This window comes from Cyanidioschyzon merolae, chromosome 10 (assembly GCF_000091205.1).
Source record: "Cyanidioschyzon merolae strain 10D DNA, chromosome 10, complete genome".
NCBI lineage: Eukaryota > Rhodophyta > Bangiophyceae > Cyanidiales > Cyanidiaceae > Cyanidioschyzon > Cyanidioschyzon merolae.
This window is the reverse complement of record NC_010136.1, coordinates 563972-589654: the sequence shown is the minus strand read 5'-3', so window position 1 is coordinate 589654 and position 25683 is coordinate 563972. Positions and strand designations below refer to the sequence as shown.

The 25683-nt window shown below is 54.9% G+C and overlaps 7 protein-coding genes across 7 annotated transcripts, besides 2 other annotated features; 4 read left to right on the top strand and 3 right to left on the bottom strand.

Annotated features, from left to right (window-relative positions):
* Positions 1 to 286: 286 nt before the first annotated feature.
* Positions 287 to 2302, bottom strand: CYME_CMJ216C (ATP-binding subunit of unknown ABC transporter; the record flags this gene model as incomplete). The annotated part of the gene is made up of 1 exon (XM_005534881.1): positions 287 to 2302. The coding sequence occupies one exon, from the start codon at positions 2300 to 2302 to the stop codon at positions 287 to 289; it is 2016 nt and encodes a 671-aa protein (XP_005534938.1).
* A 3037-nt stretch (positions 2303 to 5339) lies between these two features.
* On the top strand, positions 5340 to 7796 carry CYME_CMJ215C (unknown homeobox protein; the record flags this gene model as incomplete). The annotated part of the gene is made up of 1 exon (XM_005534880.1): positions 5340 to 7796. One exon carries the CDS (start codon positions 5340 to 5342, stop codon positions 7794 to 7796), a length of 2457 nt encoding a protein of 818 aa, XP_005534937.1.
* A 3727-nt stretch (positions 7797 to 11523) lies between these two features.
* CYME_CMJ214C (hypothetical protein) lies at positions 11524 to 12411 on the bottom strand (the record flags this gene model as incomplete). The annotated part of the gene is made up of 1 exon (XM_005534879.1): positions 11524 to 12411. One exon carries the CDS (start codon positions 12409 to 12411, stop codon positions 11524 to 11526), a length of 888 nt encoding a protein of 295 aa, XP_005534936.1.
* A 197-nt stretch (positions 12412 to 12608) lies between these two features.
* Positions 12609 to 13835: a sequence feature (possible transcribed region).
* Positions 13836 to 15349: 1514 nt separating this feature from the next.
* Positions 15350 to 15682, top strand: CYME_CMJ212C (similar to cytochrome c; the record flags this gene model as incomplete). Its single annotated transcript, XM_005534878.1, has 1 exon — positions 15350 to 15682. One exon carries the CDS (start codon positions 15350 to 15352, stop codon positions 15680 to 15682), a length of 333 nt encoding a protein of 110 aa, XP_005534935.1.
* Positions 15683 to 18426: 2744 nt separating this feature from the next.
* CYME_CMJ211C (NADH dehydrogenase I iron-sulfur protein 49kDa subunit) lies at positions 18427 to 19893 on the top strand (the record flags this gene model as incomplete). The annotated part of the gene is made up of 1 exon (XM_005534877.1): positions 18427 to 19893. The coding sequence occupies one exon, from the start codon at positions 18427 to 18429 to the stop codon at positions 19891 to 19893; it is 1467 nt and encodes a 488-aa protein (XP_005534934.1).
* Positions 19894 to 21467: 1574 nt separating this feature from the next.
* CYME_CMJ210C (similar to tRNA dihydrouridine synthase Dus1p) lies at positions 21468 to 22556 on the bottom strand (the record flags this gene model as incomplete). Its single annotated transcript, XM_005534876.1, has 1 exon — positions 21468 to 22556. The coding sequence occupies one exon, from the start codon at positions 22554 to 22556 to the stop codon at positions 21468 to 21470; it is 1089 nt and encodes a 362-aa protein (XP_005534933.1).
* Positions 22065 to 23662: a sequence feature (possible transcribed region).
* A 128-nt stretch (positions 23663 to 23790) lies between these two features.
* CYME_CMJ208C (hypothetical protein, conserved) lies at positions 23791 to 24459 on the top strand (the record flags this gene model as incomplete). The annotated part of the gene is made up of 1 exon (XM_005534875.1): positions 23791 to 24459. One exon carries the CDS (start codon positions 23791 to 23793, stop codon positions 24457 to 24459), a length of 669 nt encoding a protein of 222 aa, XP_005534932.1.
* Positions 24460 to 25683: the final 1224 nt, after the last annotated feature.

Genomic DNA, 25683 nt, shown 5'->3' with positions numbered 1-25683 from the left:
CGGCGGGAGTATCCCCTTTCCAGTAGACGGCGAACGTCATCTGCTGTTTAGAGTGCGCGTTACCGCGTCAGTGAAAGTCAACGGCAATCGTTAGCAAAGGTACAAGTGCGGCCATTGAACCCTAGTTAGAAGGATACACCTGGTGCTTGCGAATGCATTGCTGCAGCGCTAGACGCATGCAGGAATACACCAGCGTCATCGCATGGAGACACCATTCTTCGTGCGCGGGCCTGCTCTCATACTGCTGCTCTTATGGCCGTCTATTCGGTGGAGCACAACTCGCATTTCACATTTTGGGTAGCGGTCGGAATTTCAAACGAGTAGGATTGATAAACTCATCACCAAAGCGCGCCCGCCGGTACTCCTGATAGGCATCGAAACCGCCCACGAAGAAGCGCACCTGCGAGTCACCTTCAAACGCGAGAATGTGGGTGGTGACGCGGCTGAGAAACCACGGATCGTGGCTGATCGCCAGAACAACACCGGGAAAGTCCAGAATTGCTTGCTCTAAATTCGCTAGCGTGGCTGTATCGAGGTCGTTGCCAGGCTCGTCCAGCAGAAGCACGTTACCTGCACCGCCGTGTTCTCGGTTCAAAATCGCTTTGGCCAAGTTCAGGCGGTTGCGCTCGCCACCGCTCAGCACGCCGACTTTCTTCTGTTGGTCGGCGCCCCTGAAGTTGAACCACGCGCAGTACGCCCGAGCATTCAATGTGCGATTGCCCAGGGTCACTGTATCGACATGGGCGTCGCCACAGATCTCTTCAAATACGGTCTTGTTGGGATCCAGTGTCTCTCGGTCTTGATCAGCGTACATGAGTTTGACGGTCTCGCCTAGGCGCAAGGTGCCAGCGCTTGGCTGCTCCCGTCCGGTGATCAGGCGGAAGAGCGTCGATTTGCCTGCACCGTTGCCACCAATGATACCGACCACTGAGCCGCGCGGGATCGAGAACGTCGCATCACTGATAAGGCATCGATCTCCATACCATTTGAAGAGACCTTCGGCTTCGATGACCTGCTCGCCTAGGTACGGCCCGACGGGGATGCGAATCTGATTCATTGAAAGGGATTGCGAACGACTCTCCGCCGTCTCTTGCTGCGTTTGGTAAAGTTCCTCGAAGCGATCGATACGCGCTTTGTTCTTCGTCATTCGAGCCGCGGGCGTTGCTCGGATCCACTCCAACTCGGCGTCAATGAGTCGTCGCCGCGCATCCGCCTCCTTTTTGTCCTGCTCCAGACGAAGCTGTTTCGCGGCAAGCCAGGAGGAGTAGTTGCCTTGGTGCGGTATGCCGCGGCCGTTTTCCAGCTCTAGGATCCATTCACAGGTGTTTTCGAGGAAGGAGCGCGAATGTGTTACTGCAACAACGGTTCCCGTGTAATACTTGGACAAATACTGTTCGAGCCACAACACGGACTCTGCATCCAAGTGATTTGTTGGTTCGTCCAGGAGCAGTAGATCAGGGCGACGAATCAAGAGACGAACGAGTGCAACCCGTCGGCGCTCACCGCCCGAAAGAATTTTAACCGGCGTCTCGGGAGCAGGAACCCGAAGCGCCTCCATTGCCCTTTCCAAAATCGACTCGAGGTTGTATCCATCAGCGGCTTCAATTTGGGCTTGAACCTGGTCGATCTCTTGGGCAATTTCCTGCTTCTCGGCTGCTGAGCAAGCGGGATCCGCTAGCCGCTGAGACAGCGTCTCCAACCGGTGCAAATTATCTCGTATTTCTTTCACGCCCGCCATGATATTATCCATAACTGTCTCGCCATCATCGAGCTGAGGCTCCTGCGCCAGGTACCCGATGGAAGCGGTACGCATGGGACGGGCCTCGCCTTCGAACTCTTTATCCACACCGGCCATGATACGAAGCAACGTCGACTTCCCGGCGCCGTTGGGCCCTACAACACCAATTTTAGCCCCCGGAAAGAAGGCGAGGGAAATGTCTTTGAGAATTTGTTTTCCATTAGGAAGGATTTTGCTGACCCTAAGCATTTGGAACATGTAATCGCGTCGGTTCGTGTCAATCTGACTTGGGGCATCGGAGGCCTCCTCTTGTTTCGTTGAGACTTTGTTCTTCTTCTTGCCCTGCTGTTGTTGCTGCTGTTTTTTAAGTTTCGATGCATTCAAGCCCATGCGCACGTGCAAACGTCCGGCGATGGGTAGTCCGCGACAGCGTTCGCCTCGGAGCGACGCAGCAGCAACGCTGACCACTGCGTCGCCAAGGAAAGCACACCGCCGGCCCCTGCTTGCAACCGTAGCGTGGGAACCAACCAACGGCAGTTTCAAGGGCGTGGTTGCTACGAACATGGTCTACGTCGATAAACTTCTCAGTAAAGTGGTTTCCTGCTTCCTAAACGGGCGTGAATCGGCAGCGTTCTAAAGCCGCCCGGCACGAGCAGCGATACCAGCCGCTATCTCGGCATCAGTCTGGGCGCACACGAGGGTACGGCCGCAGGGCTCGGCACTGGCCGACACCCAATTTGTGTAGAAGTGTGCAGTTTCTGCGAGCCGTCCATTAATTGCACGGGCTGCCGCCGCCCGGCATCGGCCGATGGCCAATTTGTATAGAACTGTACTTTTTCTGCGAGCCGTCCTGTTATTGCACGGGCTATCGCCGCAGCTGCACGCGCGCGCCCTATGATGATTCGGTGCATTTGATTGGTAGTTGCATCGAACCGTGCCAACCTTGATCGAGACACGGTTCAAGGTGTGAGTCGCACTCGTATAGCAAACTAGGTCTCTCTGTCGATCCGTCTGTCAAGAATACCTCAGTCGCTAGCTATGAGTTTTTGGCACGTGAGAACTTTGGCATAGTGCAACTGAATTGTAAGACATGTCTCGAAACTACTTGTTGGTGAGTGGATTGCGACAGCGTGATTTAGTAGCACTCTACATGCTATAGACATAGCACTCCGACGGTATGCATAAAATGCTCTACGAAAAGCTCAGACTCACACGTGGCGCATGACAGCACATGTGGCACGGAGTTATCAACTTTGAGCACACCAGTCTCCAAGATCCAAGGTATATTCAGCTTGCCTGGTGCTGGTGCACTCGAAAGACATCCGTTTCCCCGGAGATGTATGCGACGCATGCGCGTTCCAGGAATATCTTGATGTTTACGTTCTTGACGCTCCACCGGCAAACGCAGCCAACTTGCAGCCGATGCGGCATCTTGGATCGCGCTCGACTGTATCCGTCTCTGATGAAAATGGCGCACGGGAGTAGTGCCCATGTTTGGGCCTAGCATTTATTTCCGACACTGGTCTCAGATGTGGTGCTTCGACGCTCGAGGTACAGTAATAAGATGTTACGGGTTCGTGTGTAGTTTTTGGATTCTCTGGCGCTGTTTCGGAGTGGCTCGCTCGACGCGCTGTCGCTGAAATTCGTGACACCTCGAGAACCCAGGTGATATGCGACGCCCCCTTTAACAAGGATCCGTAAACTAACCGATATTAGTATCCGGTTCATAAATAAAATCTCCACGCTTCTCTGTTCCTTACGTGTGGAGTAATCAAATCACGCATTCTTTAAGTGTTGTATTTTTCTGCTCCAACGCAACTTCTGGGCGCAGCAACTCGTACCGTTGGATTGGGGACGAAACGCCTTCGACGTCGTCCCTTGAAAACTTCTACACATGCTCAAGCGGAACGCTCGCGCAACTGGCCACGCTATATAATCGGCGCCTTTGAAAAGATAAATCATCCTCTTTAAATAGCTATCGACGAAAATGCATTCCCCCATAGCATACAACCTGATAGGATACGCTCCCAGAGGCTCGCTATCTCTTCCGTTTGCTTGGAAAGGGTTTTCTACTCGGACTCTATAGCCTCCGGTGGAGAGTTCGTTACCGTTCTGGAAGAAGGACGCGTAAATGGATCGAAATTTCCCGACTTGGTTTCCATCCTGAATTATCCCGCTGGTGCTTTCTGATCAAGAACATCATGGCGCTCCACAAATCCCCCATTGAATCCAACAGCATGCGCTTGCACGTGCAGCGGACACCGCACTCGCCGAGGGATCGCTCAGCCGAAGCCGGTCACGGTCAGGTACTGCAACGAGCGCGAAAATGGAGCCGGGCATCACAGCGGGCCTTCTATTCTCGTGAGGGGCATGCGCCGAGCGATGAAGCAAGCTTTCTTGCATGACATAGTGACCTTCATAGGAGGGGTTCTCGCACACATATGCAACTATCTGAACGCAGTTGAGTTTCACGCTGCGAAACGCACACCAAGGCGGTCTACGACCAAGATGAACATAGCGAACGAAGCGCACATCGCAACTTTTACCTGCACATCAAAAGTCTGAGCATAACAGCGACAAGTAACGAAATCTAGACCATGACGCTGTCATCAATACCCTGCCACTGCCAATAATTGTGTTTGATTGATAGCAGAGACCTGCGTATTCAAAGACGGGGAGCAGAAAGAAAACCAATTGAAAAAAGATCCCGAAAAGTCGATTCTGATAACTATCGGAATAATCGAAATCTTTGCACTGTACACCAAAGCTGCTTTGAAAAAGCTCCCCATTCTAGCCTGGCGTGGATGTAGAGCAGCGCAGCGACGTTGCGTCTGGGGCCCCAGGCGATCGGCCTTCCACCCGCAATTCCTTCAACTTCAAGAGTCGTCCAGTCTTACCACGGATCTCAGAGTGCGCGTTCGTTAACAGCATCAAGGACAGCAGTGGTTCATTCGCACGACGACCGCCCAGCGCCGCGAATCATCACCATTACCATTATCACCATCCGTACGCATCTACGGAGATCACGACTCGTGTGTATACAATGCCTTACAGCAGCATCCGACCCAGCCTGCCGATGCGTGCCGACGCTGCCGATCGATCGATCGATCGGCATGCGCGGGAAACGCGCACAATGAGCGCACCGCCGGCGCACGCACAGCGCGATGGCATGTGGCAGGCTGCTGCTGCTGCTGCTGCTGCTGCCAGGCGTTCGGCGTGTGCGCAGCGCGCCAACCTCCGCAAGCCAACTGCAAAGCCCGAGATTCGCTGCGTGTTCGGCGATCGCCACGAGACGCTGCAAATCAACGTAGCCGGTCTCTACTGCTTGCGACGCTCAGCTCCGTTGCGTGCAGCCTCGCGCGGAAACCGCAGTTTTCCAGTGGGCTTTTTCGAGCCTGCCATCACTGAGTGACTGTAGAAAAGTCACGGAAGTTAGCAACGAACGCTTGCGAACGGCACTTTCTGGTGCGCGTGTGTTCGGAAGAACGCTTGGCTTTGCGGAAGCCAGCGGCACCGGGGCCGCTTGCGTTGGCCGCCCTGAACACTAGCCAGTGGGCATTTTATCGTACAGCCCGTGCTACCCTTTTGTTGTGAGAGGCCAATGGACGTTGCCGGTCACAGTTTGGTGCATTCACCGCTGCCGACGTGGGCACCCGCTGAGCACGAGTTTCGAACAGCGGACGCAGTGGACGCTCTGGCTCGTGGCACTGAGGGCTCGCACTCGGATGGCCGAGCAGCGACTCAAAGCGAACGATCTTCCGAAGAAGCGTCACGAATGAAGAGGCATCGCTTTACGCCAGAGCAGATGCAGATGCTGAAAACCGTCTTCGAGCAGAATCCAATGCCGAGCACAGCGGAGTTGCAGGCGCTGTCTTCGGCAAGTGGCGTTCCAGTTCGCTCCTGTCGCTTATGGTTCAAGAATCGCCGCGCACGGACCCCGGGGAAGCGCACGGCCTCAGAGTCTCGTGGGCTGCGTGCCGCTGGGCCATCGGGGACCACCGACGCAGTCTCGTCCAACGCAAGTTTGCCTCGCTCAACGAGTGCCTGGAATGCTCAGGCACCATCAGGCGATAGCCAGCTTGAGGCAAGGATGTACAATCCTGTATCGATTGCCCAGGATTTAGGGCCGATGCAAAGCTCCGCTTCGCAACAAGATTCCACTGTGGATGCGGCGCCGCGTAGACGTCCAAAGCGGCCTCACGAACGTGGTCGAGCTGCGAAACCGGGCGCCGGGGGCCAGTCGCAATCGTCGCCGTTGATATCGCCTCGACCGGATTCGGTGCTGCGAATCTCGCCCGCTTACGGTGCCCTGGGGCAAGACTGGTCGAATACAGGGTCTTTTGCGGACAACGGGCAAAAGGAACCAGCGGCGATTCCAGATTCGAACTGGAGATGTGTTCCGGTTCGCTCAGAGCCGCCAGCGATTCTACAGTCTCCACATCGGTCGACGGCAATGGGCATACCGCCCACGCCGCGGCTTCAGTGCCAGCGAGTCTACAAGCCGGGCGAGGTTGTGGAGCTGTTAGATTCAGCGGGAGCAGCCCGGGCCTGGTGTCCGGCGCGGATTATCTCGGCGGACGTTTCATGGCCATCAAGCACCGAGTCGCTTCTCTCAGCGGTGGAAATCGCGCAGGATGATGGTATCAATCGCGTGTGCGAATACGATGATGTTTCACCGTTGACGAAGACCGCCTATGAAATTGCATTCCTCAGTGCAGACGAGGTGCTCCGCATCCGGGCAGATGCTTGTGCTAACTCGGAAACAGCTGGCGCATGCCCTGCAAATGTTCAAGGTGCTGCAGCTGGGGGAACGGGAGCAATGCCCGAGGGCCCGCACCGGGTTGTGCTGGGCGCACGGTTGAGGCCGTATCCCCCGCCACCAATGCCAGAATGGCGTCCCGGTGTTGGCGAAGCTGTAGAGGCGCTTTTGTCGCTGTCTCATGGACGTGCGGGAACATCAGCGACACCATCCGCTTCGACAAGCACTGCAGAACAGGCAGCGGTCGATCAAATCCAAGGAAAGAGCACAAGCTCGACGGACATGCCGTCGCGCACTGCGTCCACCAGTGGCCACGGCTGCTGTTGGACTGTTGGCCAAGTTCGAAATTTTTTAGCACGCAAGGGCTTTCTCGTCGCTTTCGCGGACGGCAGTGACGAATGGTTCCACCTGGATCAGCTTCGTCCGTACGCCATCTGGCGTGGTGCGGACCACTGGCAGGTCAAAAGCAAAGCACCCCCCGCTGTGACGAGGCGCGCACTCGGGGCCGCACCTCCCGCCGAATCGTCGAGAGCGGAGGATTCAAATGCAGCTGACTCGAACTTTAGAGCACTCGAAGCCGCTCAGCGTCTTGCGACGCTGAACGCGTCGCGCAGCACGGCAAGGGCTCCTCACGCTGTCTCCGAATCGCTACCGCGTGCGCTCCCGCGGTCGACAATAGCCGCACCGGCTGCGCAAATGTATCCGCATCGGGCGTGGTACACCCACGAGCTAAGCGACGGAGACGACTCCGAGGAAGCATGGAGCGATGAAGCAGAAGAACCAGCTCGAGATGCGGAGCAGGGTCTCCGCCGCCCCCGCAGGTCGTCCCGGGAAGAGGCTTTGGCCCTTCGGAACAGGAACGCGTCGGCGATGCGTTCGTCGTCGACCTCACCGCTGACATCGCCAGCAAGTGCAGCTGCGAGACTTTCGAAACCCGCTCATCGATTTCCGCGATCGTCACTGCCAGTGATCAAAAAAGACAGTGATCGTGCACTTGCCCGTAAGCGCAAACGCCACCGCACTGGCCATAGGGTGAATGAGGAAACCCGCCGAATGCTTGACCAGACGGAGATCGTGGCAGGTCAGAACGGCCTCGTTGTTGGTGCTGGAGCGACGGACCGTCGTCATCGGGGTGGACGCAAACCGTCGCTGACGCTGACGCTCCCACCGGGCTGGCGACTCGAGGAGCAAATCCGCAAAGGTGGATCCCTAGCCGGACGCATCGATCGTGTCTATGTATCCCCGGACGGACGCAAATTCCGTTCACTGAAAGAGGTTGCACGCTTCCTTGACCGATAAGATGTGCCTATGAATCATGCAGCCATGAGCACACTTTGTTGAATGAGCTGTCGACAGATGCGTGTACCTCGATGGTACGCGCATTCATCCCTGTATGCCGTTTAGGGCTCGAGGGCTAGGATCTACTGGCGGCCGCGACGCGCACTTGATGCGTGTGCATGTGCGTGTGCGTGTGCGTGTGCGTGTGCGTGTGCATGTGCGTGTGCATGTGCGTGTGCATGTGCATGTGCATGTGCATGTGCGTGTGCGTGTGCATGTGCGTGTGCATGTGCATGTGCAGTCAGCGTATCACTGATAAAAGATTTGCTTCAAAGTTGCCACCGGTGCTCGTGTGACTGCCACTAAGACTCGGTGACGTTTTGGGCTTCCCAGCGGCCTCTGGTGCAAACACGAGCACGGCCGACGGCGTCCCGGAGCTTCCGTGCGATGCAAATAAACTCCATTCGCAGCACGTTCGATGTGTATCGAGCGTGCGTATGGTACTTGAGGGATCGGATTCTTGAACACCTGTGCCAGATCTTATTTGTCGTCTTTGTTTGATTTTTTCCAGGGTAAAAAATAAAAGAAAAGTACGATGTGAACTGGAGAGAGGTTGCGGAAAGATTTTACGTTGTGACTAGTTGCTTGCAGAAAAACATATTAGATGAAAGCGTCCGACGTTCTACGATCAGCACGGTGATGATGAATGACGCATGCCGTGGTTCATATCCTGGGTGCCAAGCCTCCACGAGAGAACATATCCAACGCTGTCGAAATGAATGTCTCGAAGTCAATTTATTGCGCTCTATACGTTCTTTCCGAAACACTACAAATGAAGCTATAGGATGTGCCGCTTACGTCTCGTCCATACGCACAGGGATGAAAGTACTCAGATGGGAAAGAAAAAGCGCGCTTCTATCGGAGAGCGTCGGGCATTGCGGAGCCCGCGATCGTTCGCGTCGTGAGATGCGAGCACGTATTCCACCTGGCACGGGACATCGTCTCAATCGCTGCGGCTGTAGTCGAGGGGAATGGTTGAACCATACAAGGGTAGTTCATGACGGGCGAGCAACTGTTCGTAACGCAGAGATAAGCGAGCATGGCGAGCAAATCAGCCCTGGCGATGTAGCCGTTGTACGGTCGCCTGCATATCTCACTAAATGGACGATATCGTTTGGCACCCCATTCTTCGCTGACGCATTACGACGTGGGTGTTCCGTTCCGCGTTCTTCCGTTCCGGTCTAAGACATCTTCGCATTCCATGACTCAACGGCTGTCAAAGAGAACAAGGCTGTAATTTTCGTTAGGTTGCTGTGCATGCCAGCTTATTTTCCGTGGTACAGACCCGACCAAAGCGTCATCTCCGGTGTCAAATGCCATTTCTATGCTAAAGAATCCAGCGGCGGGTCGTTCGCATCCGTAGAACCGTTCTTTGGCGAGTCTTTCTTTACCTGCCCCAGTCCAGCAGGGCTCCCTTGCTCCTCTGATCGTCTACGGGGGCGGAACGGAGAGGCGCGCTTCAGACCGCTAGCGTGCTCGCGTCGGGCACGAAGACACAAACTTACTTGAGGAATATTATTGACGTACATCGAGAGTGCGAGTTTAGAGGCACCGTCCGCCCAGCGTGTCCGAATCCCGAGGAAGAACGCATGTGGGTCACACCGATCACATCCACGTCAATCCGCCAATCTGAAGAGAGGGAGCAGAAATCGCCGGACAAAGAAGAGCAAGATGCTCAGTGAAAATGAATGAGGAAAGCCAAAGACGATCAAGTGTCGTTGCGAACACATCAGTCTGAAACTGTTGTCAAGGCCTTCTCTCTAGAACGGACCAGCAGGGAGCATTTTTCAAAGAACGAGTTTCTAGGTACAATTTTGGATGGTTTCGTCTCCTACTTGAGGAGCGCTCGCCCAGCTTTCCTCGCCTTGACACAACTCATCGAGCAACTGCTCGGACGAGCCCTGGATGCAGGGCACCCAGCTGTTCGCATTCCACCGGAACTTTTTGAGCAAATCCTAGTGCGACATCCCAGCGGATGCTCGAGGCAAGAGATGCGATGTGATCTATAAGTTTTCGGGGGGATCGGTCTTATCGAGCGTCGGGAATGGTGGACGCCAGGACGCATACCATTAAGTGGAATGACGACGTCAGAATCCATTTCGATGCTCTGAGCACCACATGGTGCAGAGAGTGCTGCATTCTTTGTTTCGTTCAGAGCATACATGAGCGTCTTGCTCTTTCACGCGGGACGATCTCTGGCACGAATGCATGAAGTGGAGCTTGGGTTACGAGCAGTTTCGATTCGATTGAGACTAGAAGCGTGCATTGGCCATTTTTTCAAAGAGTTCGCAAGGGAACACGCGATAGATTGCGTCGTTCGGTGGAAGCCCATGACGCTTGACGAACAGCAGCGCACAGGCGCTGCACCCATGTCATTCATCGAGCGCTTACAAATCGTGTAGGTATCGGTTCTACCAAATTTGTATGGAAAAGTTCAGATCGACGAACACGCATCGCAGGCGCGGATGCACGCTGAAAAATCGCAGGGAGCAAGAGATCCATCCAGAGACAGATACACGAGAGGGTGTATAGGATGCGAACCGAACGTCACGTAACGAGGCAATTTAGGGGTTAGAGGCTTGCTATGGGATGATTCCACGAGCAATAATGCACGCTGGCACTCTCTGCACCTAGGATCCAGTACCTCAGTCAACGACCGGAAATGCCTCGTTCTTTCGGAGCGACCAGCGGCGTAGAGCCAAGCGAAGCTTCGAGAATATCGTTTTGTGCGTAGTTCGGGCTGCGTGCTCAAACGCTAAAAACTTCGGATAAGCATAGATCAGTGGCCAGAAGAGAGCAAATTGCATTCCTCGCTCGAATAAGACCCTGGTATGGAACGCTTCATCAATCCAAAAAAGGCTGCAGGACCGTTTACGTACATCAGAAGGGATTGTTTTGGACAATTCATGAACGATCCGGGTATTCCATGATTCCATATTACTGCGCATACCTCAATAGTTGCCATGGATTGCATTTAACCGGGGCGCCGACCTTGCACCTGCACGCCTGAGAAGCAACTCGCGACGTTCTTCATGGAATCGAAACATTGCTGGTACAAGCACAACACCAAGCCGATCAGTATTGATCGGAATATGGATGCGATATTGGATACCTATCGCTGTGTGCCGTTGTGTGGCAAACATTATGGGCTACTTCCAGGGTACTTGCACAGGAACCTCTCGGGCTGGAGAAAGCACCAGGACGCGTTCAAGCGCGGTGACTTGCAGCGGTCAGCAAGCCTAGGATTCGCGCTCCAGCACCGGGAAAACTAGTCTTGCATCCATGAAAACGCAGCGTTGTGCGATCGTTTCAGACTCCGCCTTCGGTGACGTGCCCTCAGAGAGACACCGCGCAGCCCAACCAACCTCCCAGCGTCTCCACACAGAGCAGATCATCAGATACCAGGGCGACACGTTCGTCTCAGGGTCTCGATACTGGCGATGCGACCTTCTCCACCGGACCCCTCTCATCGATCGCTCAAGGGCTCAAACTTATCCCGAATTGCTGTGCATCTACAACATGCTCTTTATGGCGGGCTACAACCCGCGTCGCCCGTGACGTGCACGACGATGATGCCTGTTGGTTGGCGTCGAGCCTGCACTGCGGACGAAAACATGCGCTCGCCCAGATCACGCCACGATACCCATCTTCGGGATATCGCATTTTTTGAACCCGCGTGAGTGATGTTCTACAAACCTTGAGCTTTGAGCACATCATCAAGCATGGCATCAAGCTCAGGATCCAGAGAAAACGCCCAATGATAGACTCGCTTGAGGTCATCGCAAAAGTTTCGCAATAGGCGGCGTTTGCTGCTGTCGACGTTTCGGGCGCGCTCGAGAACCTGCATCAGGATGACTACAAAGTTCGTCATCGGGGCAGTTGGGTGCTTTCGCTGAATCTCTTCGACCAATGCCCGGCCTGCTTTCAGGTTGCCAGCCAGCACGTAGAAGAGAACCAAACGAGTTCGAGCCAGCATCCTTTCCACATCGTTTGCAAGATGCGGACCTAGCTGCTCGTCGATGAAGGCAAGATCGCGTTCAGCAGGTCCGCCTCGACAGACTACTTGGTATTGAGCGCGTGCCCATTCACCGCAGAGCACATACGCGTCTACGAGTGCGTCCTGTACGGGTGCGAGCTCTGCGGGTGCCGCCTCTTCTGTGTCCACCGTCGCCGATGCTCGTTTCCAGGCCAGGACAGCTTCGAGAACCATGGTGCGCGCCCGCGCAGCTTCGACTCCACTCAGAGCTTGCAACGGTTCGAGCACCATCTGCTGGAGTCGCGCGAGGTAGAAAGGTCGCTGCTCGAGCTCGCGCCAGTGCCGAATCAAACGCGTCGCCAGCTCCGCTGCTTCAGCTGGTTTGCCCGCTACCGCGAGGCGATGCGCATTCTGTTCTAACACGGTTGCAGCGGCTGACGGATCTGAGCGTACAAGCCTATCGTAGATCATTCCAGCTAGCTGCTCGATTTGGTAAGCGTCCTGCTCGGCCCAGGCTGCAGCCAGGCGACGCTCTAGACGCTGCAGGGCCCCGCCACGTGCGCTCTCCCCGTTTCTCTCATGCCCAGAATGCGTACCCATGGCACACTCGCACGCTTCGGCAAGCCGTGGGCCAGTGTCTGTGCGTCGTGTGCTCGTAGCCGAAGCGCTACAGCTTTGACCAGCTGTCGCCCGTTCGTTACGCTGTGGGAAAAACCAACGAGACGTCGAATGCGCCGGCAAGCGCTGCGCTGGCAGCGACTGATATGCGGCGAGCAGCGGTGAGCGCTGAGCGAGCTGCACCCGCAGTCGTAGTCAACCTGGTGCGGATCGCACTAGCACTGAAACTCGGTGACTTTAGCGTTTTTTTGACGTTCTTGAATATCGGCGTGCGATGATGAGAGGTGTAGCACAGAAACGGGGTATTTTGGCCTCGAGCGAGGCCTCAAAAGTCGTAAAACTGCGGCCAGCAGTGTAGGCACCCTTCGGATGTAAACTGCTCTCAGCTCACCTGGTTTGGTGCTACTCTTCTGCTATAAACGCGTGGGCCATGACTTCGACAGCGGAATATGAAGCGTTTGCGCTGCAAGTTCATCAGAGACTTGGTACGCTGTCCGTGACGCGACACGATGCGAACACCCTGTTCTGCTTCACACTGCAGTGCACTCGACGACAATGGCCCGATACAAGAGGAAACTACTTGCTATCATTCTGTCCATATTCCTGGTTGCAGACGATAACGTTTCTGTGAACAGAATTTCTGAAAGCCAGCAGCAAATGGGTACTTCTCCAAGCGATATATCGTGCACGCGACGCTGCGCTTCATGACTCTGGAGCGATCGAGCGCGGGTACATGCTGCTTGCACCTGTCGATGTGAGACGTTCCGTGGCCATCGACAGTGAAACACGGAAAAAGGATGCGAGCTTGAACACTTCACCGTGAATGTAAATCTGCGGATCCGCTGAAATGGTGTCTGCGGGGGCACGTCGATTGGTAGTCTGCGAATGTGCTGCATGCCAAGGGTGTCAACGAAGGCAGCGAAAGGTTCAGCACTAGACTGAAACAGCGCGTGTCCCGCGCACGCTGGGCATGCGTCGTCGGCCTGTCCTTATGGTATCTGGTCCGAGGCAGCCGTGGATGGATGCTCTGTCTTCATGCGTTCCATAGCGAGCGCCGTGTGGTTGTATGTGCACGTCCGGCGATATGGATATGCAGTCCTGCGACAGTGCGCGCAGCGAAACAGCGCGCAATGCACTGACGCTGAGATACGAGTGGCTTTCGAAATGCTCTGGGTAATGCTGTGCATCTGGCAGCGTGACGATCGTACCGTTATCACCTCTGATGTTGCCCGAACAGCGATCCAGGTGACCGGGCGATGCTTGGCGGGTGCCCGCGGATGCTGCGGAAAACTCCCCTGGAGTGAGCATGAGCACACCGATGAGCCCTTTTGTCTGGATTCACGTCAGGAGGCAAAAGGAACGGCTCTAATTCGCTAACCCTCACATGCGCACTAAAGTTTAAGCCGCTTCGCAGTGTCCCCGGCACCGGCCGTTGCGTGCGTTATCTGCGAATGCTCCCTTTTCCTCTCCCTTATATTTCGCTTGAAATACACCGGTACCACTAGCTCCGATGTCGGCAGTAGACGGAATTTGATGGCAGCGTTCGAGTTCCGACTTTGCTGCTTCAGGCTGTTGTCGATGCTTTTCATGCACATCCAGCAGTTGAGATCCGGGCTTCGCTTACCTTGTTCATGTTTTTCGTATACAGCTTCGGTGCGCGCTTCGCAGCAATGACATATGGCTATGATGAGTTGTTTCCATATGTGCAGCACACCTGCTCCTTTTCCTCTTCGTAAAATGTGTACCCTATAGCGTGTGAACGCTTGTTTTGTCGATCGTTTCATGTACTCAACTGGTATAGAGCGCTCTGCTTCATGCCCGCCTCCGTTTCCGCGCCCGGTCCCGTACCCGATAATCACGGGCTGTTTCTAGGCGATTCACTACGTGATGAAGCTATTTGCTGTACGAGAAATAGCGTGCATTTCCATTCGATAAGCGATTTATGAAACGCAATGTCGTCCGTCATCAAACAAGTACCGGGGGCACACTCTCTACTGGAGATAACTTCGAACAATGTCGATGCTTCTACGCTCGCTTCGTGCAAAGCAGTGACGCACGCTGTCCTGGAAGCCAACGATTCGATGGCTGGATTCCAACTTCAAAACTCTTTCTCTTGCAAACAGTAGAGGCGGAAGCTCGGGGCTGCATGCCTCATGCGAGAGGTATCGTGCTGCTGTCGAATGCCGTTTCGTTCATGGCCACAAAGAGATCAGGATTTGACTTTCGAACCGATTCGCTAATTTGGAATGAGAACTTCAAGAAACGTTCGGCGCGAGCTCATACAGCACTTCTCAAGGAACGTCGTCGTCCATTTGTCGTCGATGATCCATCGGCGAATGTCGCTAGGCGCACCAGATGCCTACAAAGAGGAAGATCCAGAGCCTGAAGATTGCGTGATGCAGGCAAGCTATGCATCATTTGAAGAGAATGGTGGTATATGCCTAAACAATGCATAATACTATCAATTCATTGTTTACGGACTCTTGCGAATTATCTCGTTTACGGTGACGCAAGGAACACCAGCGGCAAAGCGTTAAACAAGCCACTCCAAAACGTCGACCGAGTTTCCTAAGACTTCAGGTGAATCCCCAAGCCCCTCTCGCTACACGTCGAAACTCGAGACTGCACAACTGCAAAAACTCTCGAAAAGAAACCCGAAGCGCAGGAACGGATCCAGTCGTTCCGTACCCCATTCCATACCGCTGTGGATGCTGGCAGACAGGGGCGCAGCGCAAGCGCCGCCGCCGCTGCGCATCCGACGGTGAGCGGCTTCATGAACGCGCCGTCGCTGCCGCCGCCCGGGCGCGGGCGCTCCTGAACGGGGCGTGCAAGGATCCAGAGCCGATCGATACGAACGCTTTGTGCATTCGTTTGGGCGTGAACATCGTCTGGTTCGAGGGTCTGCGAGGTTGCGAGCGTGATGGGCGACATTCCCGAAGGAGACGCATCTAGAGGAGAGAAGATCTTCAAAACCAAGTGCTCTCAGTGTCACACGTACGAGAAAGGAGGTCCAACGAAGCAAGGGCCGAACTTGCACGGACTCTTCGGACGTCCGGCAGGCTCTGTACCTGGTTTTGCGTATACGGCTGCAAACAAGAACTCTGGTGTTGTATGGAAAGATGAAACACTATTCGAATATTTAGAGAACCCAAAGAAGTATATTCCTGGCACGAAGATGGTTTTCGCAGGTTTAAAAAAGCCGCAGGAACGAGCAGACTTGATCGCTTTCCTCAAGAAAGCGACGAGCGAGTAAACCGTAAATACGGTGGCGTAGCGTGCCGTAGAGCAGCGCCTGGTGGACGCAAAAGTGCTGCAGGGCGTTGGTTCCGTCAGTAGTGTAATGGAGTGGCTCGCGTGCTCCTCATCACACGATCGGCGACTCTAGCGTCCTTCGTAGCAACGCCAGTGTGGTCCCGGATGCGATGCTCAGGTCTACGCTGCACGCTCTTGTGCCGGGATACGGACGTCGTGCCTACCGCGTCTGTCACCATGGCTCCGAACGACGCTCCGCATACCCGGTTATGGGGTGTCGGACTGGTCTTGTTGTCGCGAGAGCTCCGCGAAGCGCTCTACAAGAACGCATCGCTCTCGATAAATGCTCTTTTCTCCCTTTGATAGACTTTGGTAGGTAAGAAAAGAAGGGTCCAGAGTGACTGCCGCGATCCAGTCACGACTGAGCTGCGTCTGAAACTGCTGCACTGTAACGTACGTCGTTCGAGGTTTCACCTCGACCTCTGTCCGCTGAGTGTGGTCATTCGTGCCGCTCATTCCGGTAAAGCCTTGCATAAGGGCAGACATTTCAACTCGAACTCTAAGAAGTGTTGCGTACCCCAGAGCAGGACCGAAGCGTTTGCGTCTTTGTTGTTTGCGCGCCGGCGCGACGCGTTGTCGCTGAGCGAAAAACGCTCGTGCGCAGCTTGTCTATATGCCGCTGTCTGCTGAACGGACGACCGCCAGTGACTCGGCGCTCACATCCATAGGTCGGCGTATGCTCGCGCGACTCCCATGTCAGAATAAAGTGGAACGGGTCCCCTTAGTCTGGCGTCCATACTAATGTTTGAGTCACTTCCAATTGTCGTCAAAGCCGGCTTCTGTGAGCTCCCTCTGCGCGTTTCCAGGTTTGTCCTTTCTTATCTCCGGCTTTTCGTATGATGGCCTTTCCCAGCCTCCAGCTGCGTTTTCAGCAGTCGAAGGATATTGAGGGCAGCGTTCAAGTCTCGGTTTCGCGGGTTTCGGATGTTGTCCACGCGTTTCATGCAGAGAAAATAGTTGCGATCGATGCTTCACCTGCCAGATTCATCTTGTACGTATACAGCGTTGGCGTGCCCTTCACAGCGGTGACGCCTGGCCGTGCTCCGGTTTTACCATATTTCAAGCGAACCTCTTCCGCCTCCTACTCCGAGCGTCGTCCTGTGGGTCGTGAACGCTTGCCCCATCGCTCGATACATGCCTTTTACTTGTCCAGGGGGATACCCTTGCTGCCCCGGTTTCCGCGTCAACCACCATACGCCACGATGGCGGTCTTGGTCTGAGCGATACCCCGGAGAGTATTCTGTTTGGTGCAACTCTAAGTGCGCGCTGTTCTACTCGATAGAGGCTTCGGGGTACGCGATGTTTTCGTTGCTGGAAAACGTATCGGAAGGGCAATTCAGGTCGGCGAGGCATTCGAGCGCACCCGATGCGTCTACGCCCCGTTTGTGGAAAGCGGTGACCCACGCTCCACTAGAAGCGATCGCTGCGATGACGAAAGTCCGCTTTCAACGCCCTCTCGCATGCAAATAGAAGAAACAAGGAGTCTCCTGGAGCATATCCTGTCAGAGCTATCATGCTGGTGTGGGATACCGTTTCGTCGACTACTAAGTAGATTAGAGAATTTCTTCCTCGAACCGCATCGAATATTGAACATTGGCGGTAAAATGAACCTTTGCCACGTGTCTTGTGAATAAGTCTGCCAGTGACACCTTTGAGACTATTTCATCGTCTATACAGCGGCGCGCATCGCCGCGCCAACGAGCGACTTGGGAACAGAATAATCGAAAACTTGGAGAATCTGTGATTCGAGCATGCTACACGTAAGGAGAGGCGAAGCGTGGCGACTTGCTTGTTTGCATTGGATAACGCAGTCAGTTAGTTTACGAAATGTTGTTCGATGGCGTTGTGAATCATCTTGATGACCATAAAGTCACGGATGCCAGCGGCAAAGCGTCGAATGCACCACCCCGCGGAAACACCACCGAACATTCTAGACTTAAACATGAACCAGTAAGTTCTTTTTGATGCACTTGTAAGGTCAAATTTGTACGTCCGAAAGAAGCTCTAAAAAACTGAAAGGCAGGAACAGAGCAAGCAGTTCAGAATTCCATTCTCATTTGACACGACTCCACTAGACGAGCGCCAGTTGTGGTCCACTACTCTCTAACGAACTAGTGAATACCCCGAATACAAACCTAGGCGGAAAGATGCTTGAGTTCCCGCGCCACGGCAACTCTTATGTCGTAAGCGCAGTATCGGTGCTTGCGGCGCCCGCTGTCGCGCTGGAGTTCCAGAGTTTTTATTTGAAAGAATGGTTATATCGGCCAGCTTTACCCGACTGCGCGCTCGATATGAGCGCGTGGTAAAGCATCCATCGATCTACGCCCGTCTTCCAAATCCCATCACCCATACGTCTCCTCGAATATTCTGGTCGCTTTACACGTTCTACCATGTGTAGAGTACCTGTCCTAATCGTCCGCGATAGCGACTAGAGCGCTGGTGCACTCATAGAACGGAGAAAGTACGGCTTTCCCATGTCCCAGCGGGCGTCGGCTCGCTACTCGATGCCCAGACGCGCGCCGCTAGCGACCTGTGCGTCGCATCCGCTGCGCCCTAGACACTGAGTACAACGCAGGCGCGCTTGGCATCGCATCGTTCATTCATTCATTCATTCTTTCTTTCTGTTAACTGCTGTTTTGTGTGCTGTTGGCGACGGTGCTTGCAGACTTGTAAAGCGACCTAAATATGTGGTGTCGAGGCTTTTGCTCGGGTCTGGGGCTCGCCAGAAACCTACTCCTACACCAGTTGGGGCGGCGCTACGCCGACCCTGCGCCTCACAACGGTTTTCTGGTGCGTCGGTTGCTGGGTACCGGCGTGCGAGCACTCTGCGTTGATGCGACACGAACGCGACCTGAGCCCGGAGCGCTCCAACCTAAGGACTATGTTGATCTTGAGAGCTACAACGCTTTCTCTGGGGAAGTGGATGTTCAGCAGCTCGAGCCGCACGAAAAGGAGCGCATGCGTGCAAACCTGGAGAACGCAAAAGAGATCCGCAACTTCACGCTCAACTTTGGGCCGCAGCACCCCGCTGCTCACGGTGTGTTACGTTTAGTACTCCAGCTCGACGGCGAAGTAGTCGAGTCGACGGACCCGCACGTCGGTTTGCTCCACCGCGGCACGGAAAAGCTGATGGAATATAAAACGTATCTGCAAGCGCTGCCGTACATGGATCGACTAGACTACTGCTCCATGTTGTGTAATGAACAAGTTTTCTGCCTAGCCGTGGAGAAACTGCTCAAAATCGAGGTGCCGCTGCGGGCTAAGTACATCCGAACGATGTTCGCGGAAATCACGCGCATTTCGAACCATCTGCTCGCTGTCACGACCCATGCGATGGATGTAGGCGCGCTGACGCCCTTCCTCTGGGCATTCGAAGAGCGAGAGAAAACCTTCGAGTTTTTCGAGCGTGTCAGTGGCGCTCGCATGCACGCCAACTACTTCAGACCCGGTGGTGTGCACCAGGATCTTCCGCTGGGCCTCTGCGATGATATCTACGCCTGGTGCCGACAGTTCGCTTCGCGTGTAGACGAGATCGAGGAGATGCTCACCAACAATCGAATCTGGAAACAACGTCTCGTTGGTATCGGCGTGCTGAGCGCCGAAGACGCACTGAACTGGGGCTTTACCGGTCCGATGTTGCGGGCGAGCGGCGTTCCGTGGGATATTCGCAAAGTCCAACCATACGACGCATACGCCTACGTGGATTTCAAGATCCCCGTCGGTGTGTACGGAGACTCGTATGACCGATACCTCGTACGTGTCGAGGAAATGCGCCAGTCATTGGACATCATACAGCAATGTTTGAATCAGATGCCCTCAGGCGAGATTCGAGTCGATGATCGCAAGGTATCGCCACCGAGTCGACACGACATGAAGTCCTCCATGGAATCCCTTATCCACCATTTCAAGCTGTATTCAGAGGGTTTCGTTGTTCCTGCTGGTGAGACCTACGTCGCGGTAGAGGCACCCAAAGGAGAGGAGGGCATCTACATGATTTCCGACGGAACGAATCGGCCGTATCGCGTCCATATTCGCGCTCCCGGGTTTGCGCATCTGAGTGGTCTGAATATGCTTGCTCGAGGCCATATGATTGCGGACGTTGTGACTCTGGTTGGTACGCTGGATCTTGTGTTTGGTGAAGTTGACCGATAAAGATACGGTGACGAGACACGTGGACCGATTGCCGATGGAAGCGCGGTGTTCTGCGTTCAGGCGGCGCGTTCGACTAGTCATCCGTGGGTGGTGCGGAACGCATTCCCCAAGTCATGCCGCTGTCGTTGCGGGAGCAAAGCCTCTACAGCACCGGGAAGTGCGCTGCCAGAGCCGGCAGACGAGGCCGGTTGCCTCTGGACTTGCTGGTGGAAGGCGTCAGCGTCCAGTAAATGTCACTGTGGTCAAGCGGTTTGTTTTCGCGGTGCGTGCGTGACCAGCAAACGTGCCGCACCGGATACTTTCATGTCATCCAGGCATGCTGGCGGATGCGCACGGCGCTCACTCCTCCTTGTTTGCGGAAGATACGTCGAGTATGATGTCGGCATGGTTTTGCTTTGAAACCGACACGTTGACAACGTTATAGACTGCAGATGCTAGACATTCGGCGTAGATCAGAAGCACTTACAATTTAGAAGAAAGATAATGTTCCTTGACAAGTATATGTACAGTACGTGCTCTCGCGCTGCGATACGGATTGACGACCCCAACAGTCCAGTCTTCCAGGCGTATTCTCCAAGATGCATCCCTGAAGAACGAAGCCACTTTTCGGATGCAACCAAAAGCGCATCCAACGCGAGCGCCTCTGAATGGCGGTCGCTCCGAGAGACGTATGTTTCGCCAGCGCTTGGAGCATGCACAGCGTTCGACAATCTCTGACGTTGGGCGGTGGAGTCCCTGAATATGCCGCTGCAGGCCGCAGCGATAGAACGCACCTATGCATCATATGTGGATGTGCGTACTGGTAGCCTCGTCTGATGGATCGACCTGGGAAACGACCATGGATCCGGGGACTCGGAACACAACGCGTTTACGACGCACCAGGGAGTTGTTTCCGTAGCGGTGATTGCTGTGAGCCTTTAGCCAACGACGACGACGACGACGACTACAAGTGCATGCATCCTTTCACAGCGCAATATGGAACCTGAGGAGGCTCGATCTACTCGTTATGGGTCAACAACGGGCCTAGGGAACCGATACGGGGGCTTTTTGACAAAGCTAGCGCCAACGATACGTCTCAAGCATGCGAGCTCTTGTTTACGAGCCTTGCAGAGCGTCGCTTGTTGCGCTCAAGCGCTGATACAATGATGTAGTTCGGATCCGATTCTGGCCCTAGGTCCAGCTTCCCGTGGACAGGTCGCGTGCTCTTCAACAATGCAGGCGAGCGCGCGCATCAAGCTACATGCACAGCCGAGGCGGGGCCTTTTCCGCATTGTATGCGGGCCATACTGAGCTTGTCGCCATATCATCTACCTCGTCGATACACAGCCTTTGTGGACGCATTCATGGGACATCCCCGATCAAGCAGACCATCACCACAAATACATTCAAAGGTCAGACGTCCACGGTAAGCGGCATCGGCGATGCCGATACCTCAGGAAACGGCTCGCCGTCGCCGCTGCGCAATTCCATCAGCGTTGTGCCATACACTCCCGAAAAAGGCACTAGAAATCATGTCAGCCGTTCTCCAAATGCACCCGGGATGCACAGTTTGCTCCCAAAACAGACGTTAGATCTCATACAGGCCGTGCATACGTCTGCGGTTGCGATGCTCCACGCGAGACATCCACACGCGATGACCCGCCGAGTCCGTGTACCCGCTCGAGTGGCGCCGCGACCACAGGCATCTCTGCTGCTCGTCGCTGAGCGATGAGCACGGCCTCGGCAAAACCCTGCACAGAATGCGCTCCTAACAAGCGCTCTCGAAGGTCCTCGTCGCGACGAATATCTGCGTTCAGCATCCGAAAAAGGTGGCCTCGAATCATGCGTGCTGGCGTCTGGGGATCGTATTGCTCCACAATCCCCAGATACTCCCGGGCCAGTGCATAAATACAATTGTCTTCTCGACCTGAAAATAGAGCGGGATATGCAAGTAAACGATCCGCAGCCAGTACACCGTCACAGCGCGTTTCCGCAAGGCCCCGCTGTACATCGGCCCAGCTCTGAATGTTTCCGTTCATAAGCACCGGGATCTCTAGATGCTCTTTGATGCGTCGAATCATGGTCCAGTTTGCTGGACCAGGATCGTTTCCTTTCTGATCGCGTGTTCGCCCGTGCACAGCAAGCACCGAACAGCCGGCATCCTGGATGAGTTTGGCATACGCTAGCGTTTTATGCTCATCCGGAAAAACGCGAATTTTACACCACACCGGGACACTACAGTGGGTGCTCAGCGCGGAGACCAAGCGCTGGACGAGGTCCCAGTCGTCTTGCAGGAACGCACCGTAACGTCCTCGTCGGGCAATGTTTTGCGGACAGCCCAGGTTGAGGTCAACGGCGTCGACTTGCGACTCGACGAGCTTGGCAGCAGCAACCAGCGTCGTCGGGTCGTTCCCGCAGAACTGTGCGACGACTGGTCGATCCAACGCGCAGGTGGTAAAGTGCTCGTCTCTATACTTTGGAGATTGTAAAAAGTTAAGTGAATGGAGCATCGGCGTGTACGCTAGCTGAACGCCATAACGGCGAACGAGAAGCCTGAACGCCAGCTCAGACGCGTCGACCATGGGAGCGCAGAGAAACCGTGGCGAGCCCACGGCCCGAAAGTGGTCCCACGCTCGTTGCACATGTCCCATGTTCGACGTCCCCGGACCGACGACGTGGAACATGCCGCTCCAGAGAGCTCGCAACTTCTTGCGCAGCAAGTTCCACCACTAGACCGGTGAATGCGCTGCGCACAGCCATAGTCGACAACCTATGTCGACGACATGGAGGGTGTTCGTTCACGGGTTTGTGCTGCAAAAGCGAAGACGTTTATGGGTACGTTTCTACTTAGATGCGAAGGATTCGATAGATTCAGAGTTATGCGAGTTTTAGATGCTCTCCTAACCAGTGTACAGAGCGCTTTCGCCTGAGCGCTGTCGACCAGGTGGCACGCTCGTTTACTGAGCAGCAAAGGCACCAGACGAGTGTCGCGTCTGGGAACAGTCGGCTAGGGTTCTCGCTGCTCCTTTCGCTGCTGGAGGCGATCGCTCTGGCACGCAATGAGTTCTCGCTTTCCATGGTTTGCGCGTGAAGTGTTCCTATGTTTCGAGTTGCCAGCGAAACATCGTGCCCTCGTGGTCAACGGCCGCCTCCAGCGTTCAAGAGGCGCCTTGCGATTGCAGCGAGCGCTCCATGTCGCCTGGTGCATATTCGTGATGACGTAGGGCAGCTCGCGAGCGCTCCTACATACTTAACCTTTTTTCATCGCCTCTCCCTGACGACACTAGTACCCAGCTTCAGAGCTTGCGCGCTTCGCGGTCGTTCGCATCACATACACGAAGCGCTGCAACGCTGTGGACAGCCAGAGACGCAACCCAAATTCCTCACGCACGGCGTTTCGTACCACTCGATCGTCTGAGTCCGTGAATTCGAATACCACAGCGTGCTACTGCTTAAACATCGGAACGTCCATTTGTCTCCCGGGATGCAAACCGTTAAACGAATAAGCATCCTACTGCGAGTCACAACATGCAACAGGCATCTAGCTCCCGGGATGCAAACCGTTAAACGAATAAGCATCCTACTGCGAGTCACAACATGCAACAGGCATCTAGCTCCCGGGATGCAAACCGTTAAACGAATAAGCATCCTACTGCGAGTCACAACATGCAACAGGCATCTAGCTCCCGGGATGCAAACATTTAAACGAATAAGCATCCTACTGCGAGTCACAACATGCAACAGGCATCTAGCTCCCGGGATGCAAACATTTAAACGAATAAGCATCCTACTGCGAGTCACAACATGCAACAAGTATCCAGCAGCATCGTGGAGGCGGCGAGGCGCGCTCAGGGTCGATCCCGTTGCTCGCCGCACGACGCTCGGTGGAAACGTGTACCAGTTGCACGAGGCTCGGATATGCGTCGCAAACCTTCTTCTTGTTGGTTGGTTCCGGTAGAGTGCTCGCTTCACTCCACAAGTTTTGAGGCGAGAGGGAGCTACTCGAGAACCGAGGACCGGCATCGACTAGCAGATCGTCGCGTAGGTGCTTGGTGCCGTGCGGTTCGCATCAACCCGTGCACCTGGAGGCAACAGCGGGAAGCAGCGCTTGCCGCCGGCTCTGGCCGGGCACACCTCCGCAAAAGCGGCAACGCTGGAGTACGTAGTCTGGTGGGCCAGCAGAAGCGCCGTGGTCCGCTGTTCGATTGGGATAGTGCACTGATTCGCGCTTCACGTTGGCTTTCCTCTGCACAGGGACAGCTTGTTGTCTGGGCGATCCTTGTGTGGCTGGTGTTCAGCGGTCGCATCGGGGTAATCTTCGATTCGTTTCTCATTCTATTTGCGCTGCTGAGCATCGCTCCTGTTGTCGGGGCGCTCGTACTGCGCTGGTGGATAGCGGCGAACGTGCGTGAAGGGACTTGTCCGAACTGCCGTTTCCCTGTGACTGGCCTTGTGGGTAAGGAGTTCCGTTGTCCGTCCTGTACGCAACGTATTCTTGTGGAGAAAAACGGCAATTTTGTTTTGAGTGAGGACGCACGGAGTGCAGTGATCAACGTCGAGGCTCGGGAGGTCGATACCAAGGACTAGGTCCGTGTCCGGCAGTACGAGCTGCGGCACCAGCAGATTTTCCGTTCATTCCAAGAGTGCCATTGTTTTCTGGCACAGTCGGTCGTCCGTCGATGACCTGAACGGATGTACCTGGATGCCCCGTAGCGTCGTAGCGGTTGCGAAGCCGAACGCTTACCCATGACCCGCAGCAGTCAAAGTGCGCAGCGCAGGTGCAGTTCAAACTGGCGACGAAAAACGGGACGCGGTATATGCAGCTGCGACGGGTGCATCATACCGACCAAAGAATGATATCCGAGTTCGTGGGGCAAGCAAAAGCGTGTCGTTTTCCGTTGCTTCACCGGGCGATAGCGACCCTGCACAGACCAGCGTTTACTTCAGGGCAATCACGCGCATCAGTCGTTATCGTTATCGAGAATTGGCTCTTGGCTGTGGTACAGCGGCTCCTCGCTATAGACTCCAAATGATGTAGGATTCGTAAATGCTTCGGGAATCTCGTTTGACGATTTAGCGACGACGAATCGACTAGGGCCACCAGTTGTGACTCTATTCTGCCTATATGGTTCCTTGCGACCGGCTGCTGCAAAGCGACCCAGTAAGATGCGTACCAGCTCTCTGCTGAAGCCCCGGAGCATTCCGAGAAAAGATGTCGCAACAGAGATTTTTCGGGCGTGTTCCGCACTGTCCGCTTACGACTCGGACGACTTGCGTGCGATACAGTCCGACTGCAAGAGCCTTGTTGGTCATCAGACGCGGAAGGCTATACAGGCAGGCATGGAGACCAGCAACATGCCTCCATCATCGTTCGGCCCTTCGCAGACGCTACCGGTTCCCTGGCCGGCGCCCTAAACCAACATCGAGCGGCCCAGATGACGTCCAGTATCATGTCGTGCCGAGAACGTCAACCAAGGTGGTATGCAAGAAACTGTTGATGCGTATTCGTCCATGACATGCAACGCAGCCTCCATTCTAATTGTCTACGACATGAAACGGGATGCGACACCTGGACAAGCCGCCTCAAACAATGTATACCGAACGTCAGCGTCTGCCGAATATAGAGCGCGGTGCCCAGTTCTTCGTGCTGCTTGCGGGACGATTCTGGGTATCAAAGGGCGCCGCTTCCTGACGACGACTACGACGACATTGGTGCACTCAGGGGAATCCATGGCAGGGCAAAGTCTCCAAGCTAGGCATTGTGCAAGACGGCCGGAAAGCGGACCCAGCATTTTCGTGTGATTTCGGCTC